This window comes from Balaenoptera ricei, chromosome 2 (assembly GCF_028023285.1).
Source record: "Balaenoptera ricei isolate mBalRic1 chromosome 2, mBalRic1.hap2, whole genome shotgun sequence".
In the NCBI taxonomy this organism is placed as follows: Eukaryota; Metazoa; Chordata; class Mammalia; order Artiodactyla; family Balaenopteridae; genus Balaenoptera; species Balaenoptera ricei.
In genome coordinates this window covers 104,855,215-104,880,374 of record NC_082640.1, presented here as the reverse complement: position 1 = coordinate 104,880,374, position 25,160 = coordinate 104,855,215, and the positions used below count along the sequence as shown (strand labels likewise).

Sequence of the window (25,160 nt, the reverse complement as noted above, 5' to 3'; positions counted from 1 at the left end):
AGGCCAAGGAGAGTTCATTGAGACAGAAGCAAATATAGCATGGTCACAGGCCACAAGCATTTTACAGCTCCCCAAAGACAGCCTGACCAGCATGTGAAATAGTAAACTCCCTGCGTGTCTGTCACAAAAGTTTACTCAAATAATAATGGTAACCAGGGGGGTTAAATTTTTGTGTATTTGTGTACTTATGTCCAAATTGTAAGCTCGCTGAAGAAAAAGCAGACATATATACTTGATGAAGGTAGGCACCAGATCCCTTTCTATTCCAGAGATGGAGGACCCAGGCCTGACACTGGTGCCAGAGGCCTATGGGGAATGAACACTGTGCACTGTCCATGGGGAATGAACATGCCCAGTGCAGTGCCTGAAATCCGGAATCCTGCAAAGTCACCTTTTCCAGTTCCAGAAAACTATCTCCCTCACTACCGCCCTGCCCCATACACACACATATACACACCACTGCCCTACCTCCACAAAATAAATTAAGGCAGACCACACTAACACTACCAGAGTCCATGCTTTTCTTACTCATCTTAGAGGAAGTTGTTTCTCACATGTCAGCATAAGATTATACAATTCTTACCTTAAGTTTTTCCCACAGCTTTATTCTCATCTCTAGACCTTGCTGCTGGATTTCTTTTTCTCTGTGTTGTCTCTTCACCAATATCTTATCAAGCCTCTTCATCTTCTGAATAGCGTCTTGAAGTTGAGAATCTAATTCTTTTAATTCGGATTCATCTATATTATGTTGAAAGTAGGAATGAGCTTGAAGTTTAGTACAATCATAAAGCCTTTTTCTTCTCGTTTTGTTTTTACTATTTGTTCTTTCATTCAACAAATGTTTATGGCTGATGGTAATAACTAACACTGGTGTCATGCATCTTGGTTTACAAGGTGCTTTCACATATTTTTTTCATATAATTATCTAACAACCCTGTGAAATAGACATTTACGTCTATTTTACGGTTGAGATAACTGGGTCCTTTCAAATAGCTAATAAATTATAGCACTGAATTCAGAAGTGGATCTCGTATGATTTTAAATCCCAAATTCTTTCTCCTTCATTCTGCTATACTTTCTATATTCATAACTAACAAATAAACAATAAGACAAAGACCCTATCCTAAAGCTGCTTCAGACTAACTGAAAGAGAAGTCATGTACACAAATAGCTACAGTAAAATGTAGCATGTCATAGAGACACAGAGTGATTCCAACGTGTTAGAAACAAATTCAGAAAAGTACAGTGTATCTTAACACCTTTAATCTATGCCTCTCCCATTTGTTCTATTTTCCTGAAGTACCTAAAAATGTTCTTGAATTGTGGATAATTGATAGTAACTTATTTGAAATTAGGAACTCTTTAGAACTTCCGTCATTCAAGTTTTAACTTATCATTATGAATAATATTAATAATTATCATTATCATTATGATTAATGATAATATTCATAATAGCAGCTAACATTTATAGAGTTACCTGATAGGCACAGTCTTAAGTGCTTTTTTACATTGATTATCTCATGTAATCTTCACCATAAACCAGCAAGATGGTATACTGTAACTGAGTTACATATATGTCCAAGATATATCATCTTATAACTAGTAAATGCCAGAGTCAGTTTCCACCCGATCTGTCTGACTGCAGAGCCAAAGCTCTTCACCACCAGGAGATACTTCCTCTGTAAGGTCTGATGAAAGATGATAATCTGGCAATGAGCATAAATGCTCAAATTCTAAAGTCTCAGCCACCCCAGCTTAGATCATTAGAAATGGCATATTATGCAAAGAAAAGCCAAGTTTTGCAACTTTTGAAAATACAGAGCCCAGTGATGTTTCCCTATAATGTATATCACTTCCTCTTAAAGGAAAAGGAGATATGTTTAGAGAGAATAAGCTTATCTAAAAACAATACTAATCTTACTAATAAGGAGACTCTACAAATCATATGACTCATGCACGTCAAATGCAACAGCCTCTAGTTCTAATTCCCAACCACCAGCCCTAGCATTCTCAGGCCCCATTGTACATGGGTGGTCTATCCAGCAGGCATTTTCAAGTAACTCTTGCAGTACGGAAACAGTATAAACAAATACACTGTAAATGGGGCCAATAGCTAATCTCAACTCTAATACCTTGTTTCCTAATAACTGTAATCCTGAGTCACCTGGCCCGAGAGCTGATCTCATCCCAAACATACTCTAACTCAGCAGTTCACAAAGTTTATGAGCTCAGCTTCCCTTTACAGTTTATAAATTATGGAGAACCCAAAGTATCTTTTGTTTATGTGAGTTACATCTACTGATAATTACCATATTAGAAATCAAAACTGAAAAATATTATAAATATGTATTTATTTATTCATTTTAAAATAATAAACATGGTATTACTAATTACATGCTAACATAAATATAACACTTTTATAACAACCACATTTTCCAAAAAAAATATTGAGAAGAATGGCAATATTTTAAATTTTTAGTATCTGGATTAATAGAAGACAGCTGGATTCTCATCTCTGCTTCAAAGTCAATCTACTGTAATCTGTTGCTTCAGTTAAAGTATTGACTATATGAAGAAAATTTGGCCTCGTACAGTAGTTGGAAAGGGGAGGAGAAATATAATACCCTTTTCAGATAATTGTGGCTATTCTTCCTTGATACTAATATCAAAACTGGACAAGGGGTAGTTTCTTAAAGGTTAGTTGTAATGTGAAACCTGTAACCCTATCAGTGAGCTTTCTGTATTTGTTCCATAAATCCATGGATCTATCTTTCATGTTGAATGGATCTTTTATCCTGCATTGATTATTTGGAAAATAGTGGTTCACTGAATTATGCAGACCTTCAAAATATTAATGCATTTCAGTATACAATATGAAAAAATCACATTTGTTAATATTGTCACCAATTTTTATCAGAAAAGTCTAAGTATTGGGAAGCTGTAAAGCTCATGTTGACATACAAAAATTTTCCAAGATTCTAATTTTTCACTTGAAAGCTCAAATTTTATCATTGACATAAAATACTGTCAGTTGTTTTCCTGGAAATAACAGGCCCATTTCATTTTTTTAAAAATGTCTGCCAAATATCTAAGTCTGAATGATAATAGATGGTCTGTCACTCATTCTTTCAAGTAAAAATGGTGTCCCATTAAAAAGCAGCCAGTTCAGCTCTCAACTTAAATTATCACACCAGTACTTTTCCTCAACACAAACTTCACATTTTGGCACACAGCAGAATTGCTGTATATGTACCTACCATTTTACCACACAGGATATTAAAAAGATGTGTACTCAAAGGTCAAGATTAAATAGAATTTAAACTTTTTACTGCTCCATCAAGGACATTCTTGCGTGACACTGGCTATTTCTTTTTTCTGCCCATGCCAGGTCTTGAAGAACACAATGACTATTCGTACAATTTGGTGCCATTCATTGCCTTGATTCATGCTAAAGCACCAGCAATTTTACCCACCATTGCTTTTGTACCATCAGTGAAACCAACCATTCAGTGGGCAAAAAGGCAAACAGCATTATTTCAATATTACAATGAATTATATCACTGATATATCAGTATTATGATGAAAGTAGTTTTGACTTTGCAGAGTTCCTAAAAGGGTCTCAGGGCCCAGGGCTCTTTCAGTCCATGTTTTGAGAACTGCTGTTCTCATTCACTCTGACCAGTATTAATTAATACCAGTATTAATACCCATGAAACAATGGAATCTCTTAAAATCCAAAAGTTATTAAAATCAAATGGGATTATCCCTTAAAAGGCATTTATAAATTATAGGATATATTTTATTGTACAATTTTCAAAAAGATCAATAAATCATGTCATAAAATGCAGAAATACTTCCTACTTGGTTAATGTAAAATGACTACAATAACAATTTTATTAAATGACATATTTTATTATTTTTCTAAGTGTATTTAAGAACTGCTAATATTCTTATAAATGAAAACTGGTGATTCGCTTGCTCACAAAAAAAGTCTCATTTTTTTATTATTTCTACTTAGCTGATAAAAAAAATATGTAATTCTAATATTTTAACTATAGCATCTGTAATTATCATTAGCCAATCACCAAGTGATTATCCTACCTGAACATTCAGGGATTATCTGATGCTGAACCAAGTTCGAATCTTCATCTGGTCCCTCTTCAGCCAGTTTTATTTTCTCAGAGTAGTTCTCCCCTTTATCATCATTACTGTTTCTACCTTCCTCTGTATTACTACTGTCTTCTGAGTGGGTCTCTTTACCAGAGTTCAAATTGATTGCAGTATCAACCTAAAAATTATTTCCAAAGAAACAGTTTTCAAAAGTAAAAGTAAAAAAAAATTTTTTTTAATTTTAAATTTCTAGACTATTTTAACTCTAGTGTAAGTATATGTGAGGACATACATATATATAGTAGCATTAAATGATTCTAGAAATATGACACTTAATTAAATGTAATTTAAATACACAATTAAATTTAATAACATTTGCACCAAAGTAATATGCACCACTCTCCAGCAATTTCTAGCAATAATAGAGAAGGGTCAGGAATCAGTCCCAAAGAGAACTGCTCTCTACCACGCTCTGGGGATGAAGCATGATGGCCCCTGCTCTCTGAGCTTACCCTCAGATGGAGAGTCAAGGGTCTAGAGCTGGGCTGTCTAATACAACAGCCACTCGCCACACGTGGCTATTGAACAGCTGCAAAGTGAACAGGCTGAACTGCGACGTGCTTCTAATGGAGTTCTTCAAATCAGAACCATGTGCTTTGCTGAATAATTTATTTTTACGCTATTCACAGTTTTTCTATTTCATTTTGGTTTCTCTTTCCATTTTAGCCAAGTTCATTTTGAAGACACCAGTTTGGTGCAGCTGTGTTTTCCTGAGAGAGAACAAGAAAAGACATCCATGGCTGCCCCAGGAAAAAACAGGCATCAGAGGGCCCTGAGGGCTGTGCTTGGCAATAAGAGTCACAGTGGAGGTGAACACAGCCCATGGGAGAGGCAAAACCTCAGGGACAGCGGGTCAGCCACTGCTGAGAGGACTACCTTTCCCCTCCAACGGAGGGACTGTCTGCTCCAGCCCTTCAGGGGTCAGCCCTTGGAGGCTTTTATGCTCATGGTCCACACTCCACCACTGTAATCTGTGCCCCCTTGTGAATCTCCAGGACAGAAGGTAGACGGTGCTAAGAATTAAACTGCCAGGGATACAGGACTGCACGAGCATCTATGTTCACCTGAACTAGGACATAAGCCCCAGCAGAAATGAGCTGAGCCAGTGGTATAAAAATCATAGCCAACATTGACTGAGGAATTACTATTAGCCAGGTCCTGTGCTAAGTACTTTAGACACACTACCTCGTTCACGCCTCACAATGATACAGGCATTACTACCCGGATATAACAGAGAAGAAAACAGATCCAGTATGGAATGAAACTAGTGGAGACCCAATTTATACTACGCAAAACAATGCTTACTTTATGTGATCTTGGAGGTGTTAAAGAAGGTTCCCTGTTGAAAAATATTCTTCTGTCAAAGACAGGGTAAAGCCTAAAATTCCATAATGTCCAGTAAATCCTTAAGGCTATATAGTTCTGTGAAAATGCTGAAATTGCTAGGAGAGGTCACACGAGCCTTGTCAGTAATTTATATCTTGGCATAAATGAATCTAGCTGACCTTTCCCTGAGAAGGGGTTTTTATACAGGGGAAACATAAGTAGACATTAGCAACATACTCGGATACCACACTTCAGGATACACAAAGATCTTTCACATATATCATCCCATGTGATCCTAACTCTTAGAATGAGCAGGAAGCAATGAGGTAGAAAAAGATGAAACTAGAGAACAAAAGGCAAATATTGCCCATTTCACAATTTTACCCATAGTTCTCCACCCCACTAGCACCAACCATCTCCCCCATCCCGTTGCCCACTGGCCTCTCTATTCCTAGTCCTCCTGATCTTCTACCCTTTGGCCTAAGTGTATGATTTTTCTTTCTTCTTCATTCTCAAAGCCACATTCAATCTCCATTTTTCATTGCTCTGTGTCCCCCACTTCATATCTCCATGTTAGTCCAGGAAAGGTAAATAGCCTATAAAAACCCTTCCTAGCAATTAGATCCCTACCTGAAAGCCATGAGATTTTTACACCAATTGCAACTATTGGCTCATTCAAGAAAAATATTCAGAAGTAAAAATAAACCAAAATTCTTAGAATGAGAAATATATCACTACTACAGAAATTTCATTAAAACTCTAGCATTTTAAACTCACTTTCTGCTATACAGAAATTTGGGGTAAGAAATTAATAAAAGACAAATGAGCAATAAAATTAATCAAAATACCAGGATTTATTATTTAGACAATGTATAAGGTTTTATAGACATTGAATCATTTGCAATCAGCAGTCAACCTGCAGCATACCTGTGGCTTACTTCCCCAACCTAAGGTGAAACTTACTGATTTTCCATGAATTTGATTAAGATAAATCACAACTTTTAGGAAGTCTTGCTTTTGATATAAGTATCAAAGTCCCTGTTGGTTAATAAATATGCTAGAGTTTGACCTATAGCTTAGTGGGTTCAAATAAAATCTGACTTGAAGTGATTGCTGATATTTTTCTTTTAAATAAGACTTGAATGAAGTAATATTAATCTATGTTTTAAAGCATGTGTGTCAATATTGTCAAGTTTCTGCTTTAAAAAAAAACACCACCCAGGAATATGTAAGCAGAAATACTAATGCTTTGCTACCCTAAAATTTGTCAGGTCTTTGTATATTATCCTACCTACATAAAATGGTAAAACTGTCATTCTAAATTTGTTGAACACATATTATGTGAATACCTACTATGTGCCCGACTTTACACTGAATCCTGTGAATAAAAACATGGGAAGGACTGACGAATTAGGTTAAAGAATTGAGGCCAATTAGCTAAGATGTATTGAATACCTACTAGGTGCTAGTCACTTCTAAAACCTGTAGATATTTCATCTCATTTTATCCTCAAAACATGCCTATGGGGTGGATAGTATTATTACGCCTTTGAACAGATGAGGAAACTGGCACAGGGAGTTGAAGTAGTTTGCCCAAAATCACATAAAATGTGGTCATCAGAGCCTATTTTGAACCATGACTCCAGAGTTTAGGCTTATAATCACAAAGCTTGAGACTAAAGAATCTAAAATTGTTTTCAGATTCCAGTTTGGGCTATATGGAAAACTGAATAAACTGAAACCTTCCATCTACTTACAAATACATAGGTAAGTTCACAAGAACACTAGGGAAACTGCCAGTGAACAGAAATTAAAAGGAAACTGAAAGCTGAAATAGGAACCTTGTAAATCCTTAAAGCAGCTGCCCTGGTGGGGGTGGGGTAGAAGCAACAAGGACAGGCAAATGAGGATGTGCTGGCCTCAGAAAGCTATGGGCTTGGGCTTTAACACCCACACAGAGCTAAGAAACTAAGCCTTGGGACCATGCAAGACAAGATGGAGAGGAACCTTCCCTCTCCTGCTCCATGAAGCTGGATCCCTCAAAAAGGTGCCTCCTTGGTGAGAGGGTAGACTAGAAAAATACATCTATCCAAAAGCACAGGAAACAAACAAAAAATGTGTCTGGGTTCCAAGTGGGAAATCGTCTTCCCTGAGAATGTACAACCACAGGGTAATGCTTCATGTGGGTTTGGATTCCAATTTATATTATTCATATGCTCTGGAATGCTTAAAGATGAAAAATTAGCACAAAAAAAAAGATTCATGCCAGTGATATCTCTGAGGCATTTGGTAGAAGCAAACAGAAACTTGCTCTGGAAGGTACAGTTTCAAATCAGGCTCCATAAAATTCCCAAAATTAAAACTTACAATCCAAAAGGTCAAAAGCCATGAATACATGACCAATAATAAGCAAGAATCAGAATAAACAAAAGAACTTAAGATATTAAAAAGCTGATAAAGATAATCATATAAATATTTTTAATGGGTATAAAAAAAGAACCCCAAAAACACGAGATCAAGGTACTACAAAGAACAGATGGATTTGAAAATAAACTAAAATGAACTTTAAGAAATTAAAAATACATCATTAAGCTTAAAAATTCAATGGATGGATTAAAGAGCAGATTTGACATAGTATAAGAAAGAATTCCAAAATTAGAAAATATATGTTAAAAATTCCCCAGCATGAAGCACAGAGAAATAAATGAATTTAAAAAAAAATTTTTTAAGAGATATGAAGGATAGAAGAGAAAGGTTCAACAGACATTTAACTGCACTTTGAGGATGACAAAATAGAAAAAAAAATGCAGGCAATATTTGAAACATGTGAAAACACAATGGCTAAGAAGTTTAAAAGAAAAAAAAGAAACATACAAATCCTTACATTGAAGAAGTACTAGTCTCCAGAAAGATAAATAAGTCCATACCTAGGTGAGTAATAGTAGATACCAAAGACAAAGGGAAAAAAAATAAAGTGACCAGAGAAAAATATCTAAACTAGACAACCCACACTGGAATGAATATTGGGTTTACAAAAGCCTTCTCACTGGCAACAAGAGAGGCCACAAGTATCTAAGTGTAAAACATAAAACTATAAAACTTTCAGAAAAAAAAATAGGAAAAAATCTTTGGGAATCTGGGTTAGACAAAGGGTTCTTAGATACAACCAAAAAACACAATCCTCAAAAGAAAAAAAATTGATAAATTGCACTTAAAATTTTAAATGCTCTTTAAAAGACAGTTAAAAGAATGAAAAGTCAAGCTACAGACGGGGGGGAAATATTTGCAAATCATATATCTGACAAAAAATTCTATCTAGAATATATAAAGAACTCTCAAAAGTCAACAATAAGTAAACAAACACAACTTAGAGTGTAAGTCAGAAAGAGAAAAACAAATATTGTATATTAACCCATATATGTGGAATCTAGAAAAATGGTACAGATGAACCGGTTTGCAAGGCAGAAATAGAGCCACAGATGTAGAGAACAAACGTATGGACACCAAGGGGGGAAGTGGGGGGCGGTGGGATCAACTGGGAGAGTGGGATTGACATATATACACTAATATGTATAAAATAGATAACTAATGAGAACCTGCTGTATAGCACAGGGAACTCCACTTCGCTGTACAGTAGAAACTAACACAACACTGTAAAACAACTATACCCCAATTAAAAAAAAAATTTTTTGGAACATACACTTTCAAAAAAAGATATGTGGATTGCAAATAAGCACATAAAAATATACTTAACATTATTAGTCACCAAGGAAATTCGAGTTAAAACCACAATGAGATACTACTGTATACCTATTAGAATGGCTTAAAGAAAAAAAACTGACAATATCAACTGCTGGTGAGGATGCAAAGCAGCTGGAACTCTCATACGTTTCTGGTGGGAATAGAAAACAGTTTGACAGTTTCTTATAGTTAAACATACACTTACCATACAACCCAGCAATCCCACTCCTAGGTATTTACCCAAGAGAAGTAAAAACCTATTTCCCACCACACCCCCAAAATCAGTATGCAAATATTTACAGCAGCCTTATTCATAATCACCAAAATCTGCAAATAACCCAAATGTTCCTGACTGGGGAATGAATAAGCAAACTGTGGTTTACCCACACAATGGAACAGTACTAGCAATAAAAAGGCTTGAACTACTGATACAAGCAACAACACAGATGTGTCTCAAATGCATTGTGTCAACAGACAAAAGCCAGACGCAAAAGCTACATATTTTTTTTTTAATTCCATTCATGTGGAATGGAATTAAACCTTCTGGAAAAGGAAAGCTATTGGGACAGAGAACAGATCAGGAGTTTCCAGGGATTAAGAGTAGGAGAGATTGTTTATAAAGGGGCAGCATGAGGGAATTTTTGAGAGGTAAGGATGGAACTGTTCTATATCTTGATTGTGATAGTATCACTCTACGCATTTGCCAAACTCAGAACTATACACCAGAAAAGAGTGAATTTTACAGTATGTAAAACTTTTAAATTAGAAGCAAAAAAGTCAATGAGATACTATGTTAATAGATGGGAAGATTTAATATCATAAAGTTAGAAATTCTCTCCAAATTAATCTATAAATTCAAAGCAATTTTAATCAAAACCCCAACAGTATTTTTCACAGGACTTGAAAAACTGTTCTAAAATATAAAAACAACAAAAAGCCAAGAATAGCTAGGACAGTCCTAGAAAAGAATATGGTGGGAAGAACCATCCCACCAGATATCAAGAATTATTACAATGCTACAAGAGTTAACACACAGTATAGTAATGATGCAGGATTAGATGAAACAAAACAGACAGCTAAGCTAGAAACTGTGTTTTACAAAGCTGCTTGCAGGTTGGGTTCTGGATGCATATTAGTTTCATCCAAATAGGTGCATCTGCACAAAAGTTTTACCACAGAAATGAGGTAGAAGACATCTTGCTAAGCTCCTGATGCGAAATTGACAAGAAATATCAAAGGCAGTCATCTCTGCATGTCTAGTCACCAGTTTTGTGGTTCTGAGGGATGTGTAGCAGTGTCAGAAGCAGCAACAGCAAAGCAGCAGCTTTCAGATCTCTGGATTTTGGATATGGTGGTGTGACCTGGGAACCAAGAATCCAAGGGAAGTCCCCTCGCATGGTTTCGCTGGCCTTCCATTGATTTTTGAGGAACTGAATTTCTTGTATTCAATCCCTTTCTGCTGGAAATGTCTAGAAGGCTTTCTATTTCCAGCATTAAATCATGATAGACAAAAACTCTAAGAGTTTCATAATGCAGAGTCTAGTCCATAAGTCAAAAGAAGAAGTGAGAAAGGATTCACAAACTTGAAAGAAAATTTTTCACCATAAGTTTCAAAATTTTTGTTTCCCACAACCTTAAAATAAATTATCCCCCATCACAGAGGGAAAAACAGATTCTTTAAAAAAACATCAAGTTTAGATATTTTAAGAAAAGAAAAAGAGACCAGGTAATGTACCTACTAAACATATACCATGTGGGTTTTATCCAAACTCTATTTTTTAAATTACTGAATCTTTTTCATAATAAGAGTCAATGGTGGCATAGCAGATGTTGGAATACTAAGCTTTCTTATGAAAGAAGAAAAGTTAATAAATGAGCATTAACAAAGTACAATCGTGAAAAAATAAGCCATAACTCCCCCTCAAGAAAAAAAAGAGAAGGTAAAGAAGGAAACAGTATTTTCACATTAAATGATCTAAAGTAAAATTCAAGAAATCTATGAGTGCTCCCAGAACACACCCTTTAAAGATGAACCTTAGAATGGGATGTTAACAACAACCTTGGTTTATCAATTGCTAGAGATCAGAAGAAGTAGTTTATATCATTTCTAAACAGCATAGTACCTTGAAGGATGCTGGTTCCGGTGAGAGCACCTCCAAAGAAGCATTTGAACCTCTGCTCCCATGACGTGTTCTTGAATTTGAGGCTGGTTTTGAAATTCCATCTAAGTTTCCCTTTATAATATCCATTGATATCCTGAAACAAACAAACAAAATTTCAAGCAAGTTATGACTTGTGTGTTTAAACGTTTCATCAGTGTTAACAGGCAGTGAACTCAGAGCCTTTGCTATAAGGATTATGTCACTACCAAAGTCACAGTACCCTAATTTCATCAGAAGATGTCTGTGTCCATGGATCATTACATCTTATGTCACCGTAGGTGGAAAAAACATGCTGCCAGGATGTCAGATTCTGAAAGTGGCTAAAAAAGAATGCAGACATGAACATCATCTCAATGGCCTTCTGTGCCTCCAAGAGAAACAGCTACCGTGTCCTTGGCCTAAGAAGACACTTACAGAGCACCACACCCCTCAGCCAAGATTCATGCTTCATCATATAATTTGCCAAGGCCTCTACTTTCTTCGGGTTTTACCTTCCTTATTCTAGCTCAGCCTTCAGCCGGGGCTCTCTCTCAGCTCTGATTTCTCCTCTCCTCCTTGGTACTGCATTTTCATGGAGTACTTATCTCCAGGTGACCACTCTTCTATCAACCCTCCCCTTCTAAAACCCATGATTCTACTTCTGCCTTGAAACAACAGAGAACTGAACCTACTCTCTCTACTAGAGGATCGGCTTTCACTATCTGGATACACATTGCCAATCTCTTTAACTATTTTTCATGTGACACCGTCCACAAGACTCTCACCAGTCTGGCTGCTCTATTCCTAGGACTATTTCCTGAAGCAGGAAATATTAGGCAGGATGGTTTCAACTAGTGGGGAAACTTGAGCACTGCTGGCACTTTGCTCCTTCCAAACTGTGCCCTTGGTCAGGACCATTCCAAATATGTTCAGTAATGCCTGGGGTATCATGCATGCCGAATAAAGTGGAAGAAAGAGAGAGAATTTCATAGTTTGACTTCCAAATACTTAGCTTTACATGTGAATGGATATCTTCCAACAAATCCTTTCCTAAATTCCTATCAATTATAAATTAAACCATTTCTCTCATAACAGAATGAAGAAAGGCAGTTGCTCTGGCCCAGCAAGTGTAACAATGTCCTTTTCTTACCCTAAAAAATGACTCATCTTTCTTTTTTTTTTTGAACAGCTGAGGCGGAGTCCAAGGAAGCTTTGGACACAGGAGGAAGCCCAATCATGAACAACCCCATGCTCCTCCAAGGCACACAGAGCAGTAATATGATTTACCCTCCAACCATTCAGTGTGTCAAAGCTGAGGCTTAAAGGACAGTAGGTCAACTCTTTCCATCTCAGCAAATGAAAAAGGCAGTGATCTCAGCATTATTCAAACTCTGCAAAAGGGTTTTTGGCTCACTCAGGAAGGCACTGACATTATTATTGTGGGAAGACGGATCGCCCTGGCCCGTCACGTCACCATCAAAAAGCTTAAGTCACTGAAAGGCCAAATGTCTTGTAATGCCCTGAACTGCCTGTCAAGGGAGACTTATTGGCGGCTAACAGAGGGAGCAATGAGATGGAAGCCCGTGCAGAGCCAGTATAATACATGTCAATAAAGGGAGAGGCACAGTGAACCACCAATGGCATGGATCAACTAAAAGGCTCCAGAAATCTTTCAATTTGTTTTAGAAATAGGTCTGTTCTATTATGTTTGCTCATGAAAATAATAATAAATAAAATACAGTTTCCAGGATGGGTAGGGTTGTAACTAACAATTTTCTGAATTTGGCCATGTAGAAAAAAGTATGGATAAAGGATACTGAATTAGGAACTTAAAGATGTTTTTGAGTATTTGAGAAGAAACCTCAAGAGCCAGAGAGAAATTCCACAAGAAAAACAAAGCATTGTACAAGAAAGCAAACAATCAAATGATAATACTTATATAAGCACTGAATTTAACCAAACACTGTGCCTTAATTACACTGAGTGTAGGTGAGGAGGAGTATGTAAAAGAAAAGGTCGTATAAAAAGTCTAATCTGTCCTAATAGGAAATCAAAGAGAATATCCAAAAATTGATAAAGCCAAACAATAGTTAAATAAGCACAATAGTTAAATAAGTTCAAGATATTTGCCCCTGAAGGATGTGACTAGAGACTGCTTCTTTTTTTTTTATTGTAAACGTTACAGTACAGTTTGACATATTTTATTATATTACTTTAATAAAAGTAAAAAAAATTAATAATAAATATAAAATATGGAATCTTCAAGGGACTGGAAGGAAACATAGAGCTAATTTATATAATAATGAGGTTAATGACTTACTAAGCAGGATATCAAGAGCATAAGTCAAACAGGACGAAACTAATAGATTTGATTACATAACATTTAATGCTCTTGAGTATCAAACCAAAAAAAGAACTCTAAATTAAATTAAAAGGTACATGAGAAAATGGAGAAAATATATGCAATACAGATAATATACAAAAGGTTAATACACTTACACATTTAAAGATCTCTTACCAATCAACAAGGGAAAGAAACATTCCAATAGAAAACTGGCTAGGGACATAGACAAGGAAGGAAAGAAGGAGGAAGGAAGTCAACACCTTGTTTAAAAAAACAAGTCCAATTTCTCTAATTAGAGAAATATACAGAGGGGGACCTGAAAGATGATCACAAGTCAAAGAAGTAACAGTGGTAGATTCTGGGTTGGTAAGTTCATGGATATTCTTGTGTCTTTTTTCACCTTTTGCTTATCTGTATTTTCTGGTTTTCTATTAATCTTAAATTCATAATTAAAGAATTTACTTACTGAAGAAAATTTTCTGGAATATATTAAAGTATACTCGAAAATAAATAAAAATCACCCAATATTCACCACCCTGAGCTAAACATTGCTGGCACATTTCTTTTCCATTTTTGCTTTTTATGTCTTTTCAACAAAGTTGGATTCATATATTTCTCACTTAACATTACACGATAAACATTTTCTTATTACATTACAGATACTTCTAAAATAGAATATTATTTACTTCTTGATATTCCATTAAATACATGGATATATGACCAGATTCTAAATTGTAACAAATCACTACTAAGACATACCAGCTTTTCATAACATTCATTTCAAGCAAGATTAATTTAAACTTTTTCAGAGAAATGCAACCACCATGAATGGTTTAAAAACCAAAATGGGGACACGTGGCTGCTGTAATCTGATGTTTTTAGATAAATGAAAGAATCAAAAGAAAGTGAATCCTCCTCTGTTTAGTAATAACAAATAGCCAGGCTTTTTAAAAAGTAGAATTACACTTATTTTCATGATTTTAATATCTAAAAATTACTTATGGTAGTTTTCTTTTTAACTTTTTGTACTTGTTTATTATGTAAGAAATACTTGCCCTTGAGAGGGGAAAAAAATCAAATAATACAGAAGAATGTAAAAGTTTTTCAAGTCAAAATTACCCTCACTCCAAGAAAGATTTTTGTAGGTCTCACTTTTTTAGGCATATGCAAACTTTCTATCCTTTACCTCCCTACTCCTCCCCAACACAAACACACACAAATGGCATGGTGCTTCGCAACTTGCTTTTTTACACAATGTATTTCAAAGATTTTTCTATACTACCAGATACACTTCATGCTTTCAAACGATGGCATAGTATTTCATTGCATAGATGTAGCATTTTTTTAATCAGCTCACTTAGGTTGTATACGGAAGATTTGTTATTAAAAGACAATACAAAAGTTTAGTCAAAATTGATCATAGGCCTAAAATAGAAAATTAAAACTATAAAATTTCTATAAAATACGTGTGACTGTGGGCTAGCAAAGATGTCTTAGATACAACATCAAAAGTATGATTCATAAAAGAAAATACTGATAAATTGGAATGCATCAAAATTTTAAACTTCCACTCTTCAAAAGACACAGTTGAAAAGGAAAACACAGGCCAAATATTGGGAGAAAATATTTGCAAAACACACAGCTGACAAAGGATTTATATCCAGAATATATAAAGAAGTATCAAGACTCAATAATAAGAAAGATTGGAGCATACTCATCACCAAAGATGTTTGGATGGCAAACTAGCACCAGAAGATGTTCAACATCATTAGTCATTGGAGAAATTTAAAAGCACAATGAGATACTGCTACACATTCAAATGTGAAAATTATTTTTTTAAAAAACTAGCAATACCAAGCGCTGACAAAGTTGGAGCAACTGGAACTTTCATATATTGCCGATGAGAATGCAAAATGGGACAGCCGTGTTGCAAAACTGCCTGGCACTTTCTTGCAATGTTAAACATACACTTACCATACGAGTCCACAATCTCACTCTGGATATTCACCCAAGAAATGAACATTTATATTCACACAAAAACCTGGACATATAGCAGCTACATTAATAACTGCCAAAAACTGGGAACAATCCAAATGTCTCTCAACTAGACAATGGATAAGCAACTGTGGTACATCTATACAATGGAATGTTACTCAGCAATATAAGGGAAAAAATTACTGATACAAAACATAGACAAATCTCAACTGCATAATGCTAAGTTGAAAGAAGCCAGATTCAAAAGGCTCCATAGTATTTGTTTCCAATTATATGACTTCTAGAATAGACAAAACTATAGGGACAGAAAATTGATGACCATTACCAGGGCTGGGGGTAGGGAAGGGTTAACTACAAAAACAGTACTAGGGGATTTCAGGGGGAATGATACAACTGTTGTGTATCCTCACTGTGATGGTAATTATATAACTGTATGCATTTGTCAAAGCTCATAGAACTGTAATATTAAAAGGGTAAATTTTACTGTATGTAAAGAATACCTCAATTTTAAGGTAACCTCTTTGTACAAATTTTTGCTTAGTTATGTTTATATGCCCAGAAGATAAATTAGAATTTCTGAGTGAAAAAAAACAGAGTTGCCATATGATCCAGCAAGCCTGCTCCTGGGCATATACCCAGACAAAACTATAATTCAAAAAGATACATGCACCTCTATGTTCATAGCAGCACTATTTACAATAGCCAAGATATGGAAACAACCTAGATGAATGGATAAAGATGATGTGGTACATATATACAATGGAATACTACTCAGCCATTAAAAAGAATGAAATAATGCCATTTGCAGCAACATGGATGGACCCAGAAATTATCTTACTAAGCGAAGTCAGAAAGAGAAAGACCATATATCACCTACATGTGGAATCTAAAATACAACACAAAAGAACGTATCTACAAAACAGAAAGAGACTCACAGACATAAAGAACAGACTTGCGGTTGCCAAATGGGAAGGGGAGATAGGGGAGGGAAGGAATGGGAGTTTGGAATTAACAAAGGCAAACTATTATACATAGGATGGATAAACAACGTCCTACTGTATAGCACAGGGAACTATATTCGATATCCTGTGACAAACCATAATGGAAAAGGATACAGAAAAGAATATATATATACACGTATAACTGAGTCACTTTGCCATGCAGAAAAAATTAACACAACACTGTAAATCAACTATATTTCAATAAAAATTTTTTTTAATTGCTGAGTCAAAGAACACTGTCTTTCAAATTTTGGTAGTCTGCCAACTGTCCTCCAAAAAGGTTGTACCAAACTACATTACTAACAACAGGGTACGCTGAGATGAAAGTGCCTGTTTCCCCACCTGGGCCAATCTGGTCATGTCAAAGCTTTTCATCTTTGTCAATCTGAGAAGTGTCAAAAGTATCTGTGAGTGTGATCTACATTTCTTTAATTATGAGAGAAGTTGAGTCTCTAGTCAAATGTTTACTGCCCACCTTTTTTTTTTTTTAATAAAGTCTCTTTATTCTTTTTTTTTAAATTAATTAATTAATTTATTTATGGCTGTGTTGGGTCTTCGTTTCTGTGCGAGGGCTTTCTCTAGTTGCGGCAAGCGGGGGCCACTCTTCATCGTGGTGCGCGGGCCTCTCACTGTCGCGGCCTCTCTTGTTGTGGAGCACAGGCTCCAGACGCGCAGGCTCAGTAGTTGTGGCTCACGGGCCTAGTCGCTCCGCGGCATGTGGGATCTTCCCAGACCAGGGCTCGAACCCGTGTCCCCTGCATTGGCAGGCAGATTCTCAACCACTGCGCCACCAGGGAAGCCCTACTGCCCACCTTTTATTTTTTCTGTGAAACGCCTATTTGCATCGTTTGTCACTTAAATGGCGGGTGATTAATTTGTAATACAAGTTCTAGATCTTAGGGGCTAGAAGGACAGTGAGAGTCCTTGGTACTTGGTCTTACGGTCAGGAACGTTTACCGCCGTGTCCAGGAAATCCTGGCGACACACAGCCTTCAAGGAGACGGAAGCCTCTCCGGGGTCAGAACTACGTCTCTCTCCCAGGCCTGGCCAGCCTCTGCTGAGCCCGCCGCCCTGCTTGAGCCCGCCCTCTTATTGGCCCTGCCCCCTCTCCGGGCCCAGCACCCTGACACGATTCCGCCCCGCCCTCTCATTGGCTTGTCGCGCGGCGATAACAGTCCGCTCCTAACCTGTGCGGTCCCTCACCTTCCGGGCGGAAACTGCGAGCTAGTGTCCAGTCGTCAGAGCATTGACACTCTCAGCGTCACCCACTGTCCCCCAAAGGGGAGGGGTCTTTCCCGCCACCGCAGCTTCTCTGGAGGTGGAAGAAGCCGCGGGTCAGAAGCCTTCCTGCCTCCCGGAACGCCGTTCCCTTGGCAACCAGAAGCACGACGCTGCCAGTCTCGCGATAGGTGAAAAGGGCTATACCATCCAGAAACGAGACGTGGGGGCCCAGGAGCAGCAGAGGACCCAACTGTCGGAACCCGGAGACCTCAGGCATCCCTGCTGTCTCCTCCGTCTTCCCGGCGGAGGGTGGAGAGTGTGGAATGGTTTGTTCGTATTTAGGTTGAACTTGGAAAGAGGATGTCTGGATGCTTGTATGGCTCTGTCCTTCACTATTAATACGATGCCCTGCAGGTCCGCTAATCCTCTCTGACCTCAGTTTCCTCCTCCGTAAAATGGGGTAATAACAATTGCTTCCTCACAACACTGTTGTGCAGCTCAAAAACATAATGTTATGTGAAGTTCTTAGTAAATGTTGGATGCCATGTAAATACAAAATAGTAGTTTTGCCCAGATTGGGCTACAGTCCAAAAAGGGTAATAATTGCTATTTGCGCTTGCTTTCTTTTGTGGTTTTTGTAATTCTCAGCGCGTGAAGACTATTTCCCTGGGTCCCTGAATTGATTTTCTTCATCCCCAGTACCATCAAATGTCTGCTTCTTCCGCTTTGAACAGAACCTTACAGTTTACAAGGCATTTTCACGTACATGGACCCTGTAGCCTCATTGTTTTAGGTGGTAAGATGTGTATTCTTTAAGTGTTTTTCAGCAGAGCAAATAGACAAAGGTTAAGTGAGTTGCTCAAAGACCCACAGCTACAATCTCGGTCAGTGGTGGGTGTAAAAACCTAGCTGTAAATGCCATCCATATACTGCTAAATCCTGCCTTTCTATCTCCAGCTCTGAACTCCACACTCTTATCTAACTACGTGACATCTTCACTTAGACATCTCCGCTTCAATGTAAGAAGCACCTTAAACTTCAGATGTCAAAAAACAAACTTCTCCACAGTCCCCTCTACACCCCACCTTCTTATCCATCTCAGTAAATGGTAACTGCATCCTGCCTGCCAGTCTCAGGCCAAAAACCTTGAAGTCATCCTCAATTCCTCTTCCTCTCACACTTTACAATCAGTTTATTATAAATCCTATCAGCTCTACATTCAAAATATATCCAGAATCCAACCACTTCTCACCACCATCCGTGCTTCCATTAAGGTCTGCACTGACATCATCTCTTGCCCGGATTTTTGCAATAATCTCCTAACTGTTGACTTCCTTGGCCCTACTACTTTCAATCAGCAACCTGAATGATGCTTTCAAAACCTAAGTCAAACAATGCCACTCGGGGCTTCCCTGGTGGCACAGTTGTTAAGAATCTGCCTGCCAATGCAGGGGACACGGGTTCAAGCCCTGGTCCGGGAAGATCCCACATGTCGCAGAGCAACTAAGCCCGTGTGCCACAACTACTGAGCCCACGTGCCGCAACTACTGAAGCTCACGCACCCAGAGCCCGTGCTCTGCAACAAGAGAAGCCACTGCAAGGAGAAGCCAGCGCACCGCAACGAAGGGTAGCCCCCGCTCGCCACAACTAAAGAAAGCCTGCGTGCAGCAATGAAGACCCAACGCAGCCAAAAATAAAATAAATAAATATTTTTTTAAAAAAACAATGCCACTCCTCTGCTCAGGACTCTCCATGACTTCCCATTTCATGCAGAATCCTTACAATGCCCACAGGTCCTCAATAACCAGACCCTCCGTTTTCTTCTAGACCTCCAGTCCTACCACCCTCTCCCTGGCAAACTTTGCTGCAGCCTCACTGTCCTCCTTGTAAGTGTTTCTACGCGGGAATTTCTTCCCAGCATTTTTCAGGAAATGTACATGTTTTTCCAAATTAAAAAAAAAAATAAATCAGTTAAGAAATCAGGAAAATTGGAGAAAGTATTCTGATTCTCCTGTGAAAGTTAAACCATAGCAATCGACATAGAGATGTAACTGAAGAAATCCACTGATGTCAAGATAAGTCGAAAGCAAGAGCAGGAAATGCTGACACTCTGAGTCAGAAGTTGAGATCAACATTCCAGGAACCAGGACAGGAGCACCTGGGAGAGAGGCGATCACAATCTGATAGGTCAATCTTGCTTGGAGCTCGTGCCATGTTATAAGTATGCATCCCCGGCCCAGTCTGCTGCTAACAGTGAGTCATTCTTGCAAGTAAAATAAATATTAGTAAGTTGATATTCATTGTGTACTTTACACAAATTCTGTGAGTGATATTCCAAGGAAAAGCAAGTTTTTATTCAGAATAAGCCCTTAAATTGTCAGTTTCCAACCCATGATTCTGTGAAGGGCTGTTAGCCTTGCTTGGAGATTTGTATGTTACATTATTCAAATGGTACCCAGTAATGTTCTCTGTGTTCTCCAGTACTCGAATATTTGCTATAGGCTACACCTCTTATAAATACTTCTAAATTTAATAGTCCTTATTTTTTAAAAAAATGCTTCAGACAGCATTTGTTTGAATAAAGAATAAAGAAGCTCTGGTAATGAATAAAGAATATGAAGAAGGTCGGAAGTATTTTTAAAATAACAAGATTTGGAGAACTCCTGGCAGTTCTGATTTCTTGTTTCTGCATGCCAAAGATTAGTATCTGTTGGGAATTTGGAAACACTACTCCTGGTTCTTCTTCCAGTATGAATAAACACACACATACACACAAACACACACACACACACACACTGCCTGGAACACAGTTCCTCAGTAATCCATATGGCTTGTTTCCTCTCTTCCCTCAGGTGTCTGCTTCCTCAGGTGGGTCTTTCCTGACCACCCGATATTAAATAATAATTCCCATCTCTGCACTCCCTACCCTGTTCCCTTGACTCTCCTTTATTTTTTTATAAGGAGGACAGATGCCACTGTTTGGATTCCAATACGAAATAGCTGGGTGACCTTGGGTAAATCCATAAACTTTTGTGGGCCATAATATCCTCATTTGAAAAATGAAGGTTGACTAGTTTTGCAGTTCTTAAACTTTACTGTATTAGGATAACCTGAGGAGATTTCAAAAAACACTGATCCCAGACCTATATCTAAGATTAAATGAACCTGAAACTCTTCTCAAATTTTAATGTGCAGATAAATCACTGGAGGATCTTGTTAAAACGCTGATTCTGTGTCAGGTGGGACCCAAGACTCTAACAGGCTCCCAGGTGATGTCAAAGCTTCTGGTCCACAGACTACTCTTTGAGTAGCTAGAGACTAGATAATCTTCAAATGACGGCACAATTCTAATATTCCATGAATAAAGGCCATTCTTTCCATTTTAATTTTTGGCGAAAAATGGTGCTTATTAAAAAAACAACACGTTTCAGATTTCTTGGGGATGTGAGGGGAAAAAAATAACTAAGAAATCAGGGCTGTGACAGGTGCCCATGATTAACTGGTGTTCTCATTTTTTTTGAAACTTGTTTATACAATGTAAGATACATATAAAGCAAGTGAAAAGAAAGTTCAGGTTCAATAGAAACTTAGTGTCTCTTTACTGTTTGTAACCTTTCCACACTAAGTCCCTATTCATTACATTTTTCATGAAACTCAACTCATCTTGAATTATTTTCTGTCATTCTCATTTCGTTTATTTACCTTCTGCTGCTTCCGTTTTGCAAGCTGCTGAGAGGCTGTATGTGCCTTGAGGGCAAACTTTAATAAACTGTATTTGTTGTATGTTAGTACACAATAAATTGTGCCTTTGTTTTTAGTTCCTTAAATACTTGTACATCAGCTATTGCAATTACACCCTCAAAGCAATTCACATTCAGATATGTTGGAGAGCACCATATTTTTCTCTGCTGTGTTTTCTGAACTGCTGTGTTCAAACCCCCCCAAATATTCTAGAAAGTATTATGCCTTTCAAAATAATTCATAAAGATTTCATCTAGAGTCAAGATATTTTAAGCTAAAATTTCCCTGGTCTCATTCCAGGTTGGTGACAAATGGCAGCATTGGTTTCAAAGTTGGTTTTTGTTTTTGTTTTCAATCTCTCTCTGCTCTTGACGTTCTCCTTCTGAGTGGAGTCAGATTTGAATGAATGAGAGAGCCCACGCTGTATGCCATCCGGGCTCCAACTATCATTCCAGCCTTGTTGCCCCAATTTCCCTTTTCTCACTATAAGCTTCAGCCAAATACAACAACGTACTAGGAGAGGAAGCTCACTAAGCCTTGTATCATAGATTCTACAAACTAGATTGAATAGCCACTTCTTTTGAAGGGCAGTCAAAAGTGTGTGCTACTGGACAGTTCCCAGCTCATGTGAGTCTGTGGCTTAGAGTTATTAAAAAGTAACATTTACTGAGTGTTTAGGACATGCCTTAGGTGCGTCATTCCACCTCACTTCCTAACATCCTGTGAAGTGGCACTGTTATTACCCAGATTTGTAGTTGAGAAGCAGAGCACGGCAGCTTGAGTGATTTTTCCGAGTTCATTCAGAAACTAAATGGTACTGGGATTCCAACCCAGTTCCACAGCCTGTTTGTTCTCTTCACCTCCTCGCTGGACTAAATTCAGGAAAAGAGGTTATTTGTATCCACTAGATGGTGCTGATTGTCTTCTCTTCAAAACAAAACTACAACCTGCTTTCAGAACCTCTCACTTTCCTTGGATTTTAGGTATGATCCAAGAAACCACTGAACTGAAATATCCTGTTTGTTTGAACTGTGCTTGGGTACATCTTTAAATAGCCATCCCAATAGGAAAAGTGAAAATTAGATCCCAAAAAAATCAGAGTGGATTTTTTAAAATATCTTAGTACATATTACAAGTATCTAATATCCAATAACCATTGGTAACTTTGAGTGACTAAGGTTCTCACACATTTGTAGTCCTATAAAATCTGCAGGCTATTTTTTAAAGTCCATGTTTTATTTCATATACCCCTTTTACCCAAACTATACTCCCTCCCATGCCTCCCGGTCCTGCTTGGCCACAGTGCCGCCATGTAATCAGGAGACATGACCAGGGAAGTAAATCAAGTCTTAAAGAACAAAAAGCAAGTTCTGGAACAGGTAATCCTACTTTTATTCACAGTAAAATGCACTTTAAGTTTAGTATGTGTTTAGTTCTCTTTTAGTATATTTTTTAGTACTTAAAAGCTATTAACTAATAAATCTGCTAAAAATGGGTTCTCAGATTTTGTCGTTCATAAGGATCATTTCAGGTGTTATTTATTTTAAATATTTTTAAGTTATTTATTTTATTTGGTTTTAGCTGCATTGGGTCTTCGTTGCTGCACGTGGGCTTTCCCTAGTTGTGGCGAGTGGGGGCCACTCCTCGTTGCGGTGCGCGGGTCTCCCATTGCAGGGGCTTCTCCCATGGCAAAGCATGGGCTCCAGGCGCACGGGCCCAGTAGTTGTGGCACACGGGCTCAGCAGTTGTGGCACACGGGCTCTAGAGCACAGGCTCCACAGCAGGTGGGATCTTCCTGGACCAGGGCTCGAACCCCTATCCCCTGCATTGGCAGGGGGATTCTTAACCACTGCACCACCAGGGAAGCCCCTCAGGTGTTATTTAAAATGTTGATTTTAGTCCCTAGTCCCTGATTTAGTAAGTCTGGGGTCCAGCCCAGGAATGTGCATTTTAACAAACACCCTGGTGATTTTGGTGCAGTACGACCATGAGCATGCTTTGAAAAACACTGCCTTCAAGTTTGCATTTGAAAGGGTAGATAGCACTGAGGTCATGCTCGGAGAGGCACCATGGAGACGCCTGGAGCTGTGCAACCCAGGGGCTCTGAACAGAGAAGTCCAGTACTTCCTTTGTAAATAGTAAGCTAGAAAACTGCAAAATGTTCTCCCTTCCCACTTCCTTGATTCTGAACACTTTCCTTCCTCTGCCTGTCTATTAGGGAGTGCTATAGAGAATCAAATGCTAGTCAGAGGATGTCCCCATTTTAAAAATGGGTGGGGGGTGACGGGAAGCTTGCTATGTCACAATATCTGGTAGCCCAAACACACGATACCCTTTGAATTTTTAAGTGAAAGGAGGTAGCCCAGGCATTGTCATGTGACCATGTTTAACTTGTCCAAGTGATATGAGTGACAGCATGGGGGGAAAAAACTGCCAGGATGTTGTGGAGATGCCTAAAAATCAACGCACACATACTGTGCAGCTGTACATTTATGGCCCAGAAAGCTAATAGAGGCTTGTTTTTTAAAAGGTAGTGAAATAAATCAAAGAGGATAAAGATACCTTCTGAAATACAGAATAATTTTTTGGGGGGGGGTGGAAGGGGTACATCTCAGTTCTGCCCTCAAGCAATCAGCTCTGCTAAGTGAGTCATTCTCACCAGAAAGGGAGAAATCGGTGTCTCTTCTTTTCTTGGAGAATTCCCTCACAGTAACAGACCGTTTTACTCTCTGGTTATACTGCTGGCTCCACACATTTGTCGCCTGCGGCAATTCTGTTACCTGTAAAGAATTATAGAGTTGCCAGAAGTTTCCCGAGGCTAGCCGCAGTCTCCTTTGCTGGATGCCAGTTGAGATTACACGGTTTTGCTCTTGGCATTTGGCCCCTGCCAGGAAAATGGACGAGACACTGCTTGTGGGTTATGGCTAAAGAGAAGTTTAGTAATTTCACGGCAGCGATTAATCCTGGGCAGAAACTCACGGTTTCAGAACACTGTCCGTGCATTGAGTGTCATGCTTCACGCTTGTCTATTTCCAAACCATAACTTCTGAGTTGAGCTAGGTCTCTGATCCCATAGGGTATTTTGTTTGTTCCTTCATTTTTTGTTTTAAATTGGGTCTCCTGATCTATATACTAAAACGCATTTTTAGAATAAAAATTATATAAATCTTTATTGTTATGGAAACCTTGCAATTTATTTATTTATTTATTTTAAAGATTTTTTTTTTTTTTTAATTTATTTTTGGCTGTGTTGGGTCTTCGTTTCTGTGAGAGGGCTTTCTCTAGTTGCGGCAAGTGGGGGCCACTCTTCATCACGGTGCGCGGGCCTCTCACTATCGCGGCCTCTCTTGTTGCGGAGCACAGGCTCCAGACGCGCAGGCTCAGTAGTTGTGGCTCACGGGCCCAGTTGCTCCGCGGCATGTGGGATCTTCCCAGACCAGGGCTCGAACCCGTCTCACCTGCATTGGCAGGCAGACTCTCA

At 38.2% G+C, this 25,160-nt stretch overlaps 1 protein-coding gene across 2 annotated transcripts in view; it reads right to left on the bottom strand.

The window, feature by feature from the left end:
* Positions 1-25,160, bottom strand: part of GPR176 (G protein-coupled receptor 176) — a 341,317-nt gene that overhangs the window by 196,317 nt on the left and 119,840 nt on the right. For both annotated transcript variants that reach the window (XM_059913664.1, XM_059913665.1), the window contains exons 5-7: positions 11,360-11,492; positions 4,102-4,288; positions 584-738 (exon numbers count right to left, since the gene is read on the bottom strand). In XM_059913664.1, coding sequence (XP_059769647.1) covers positions 584-738; positions 4,102-4,288; positions 11,360-11,492 — 475 coding nt within the window. The remainder of the gene's footprint in view (positions 1-583; positions 739-4,101; positions 4,289-11,359; positions 11,493-25,160) is intronic.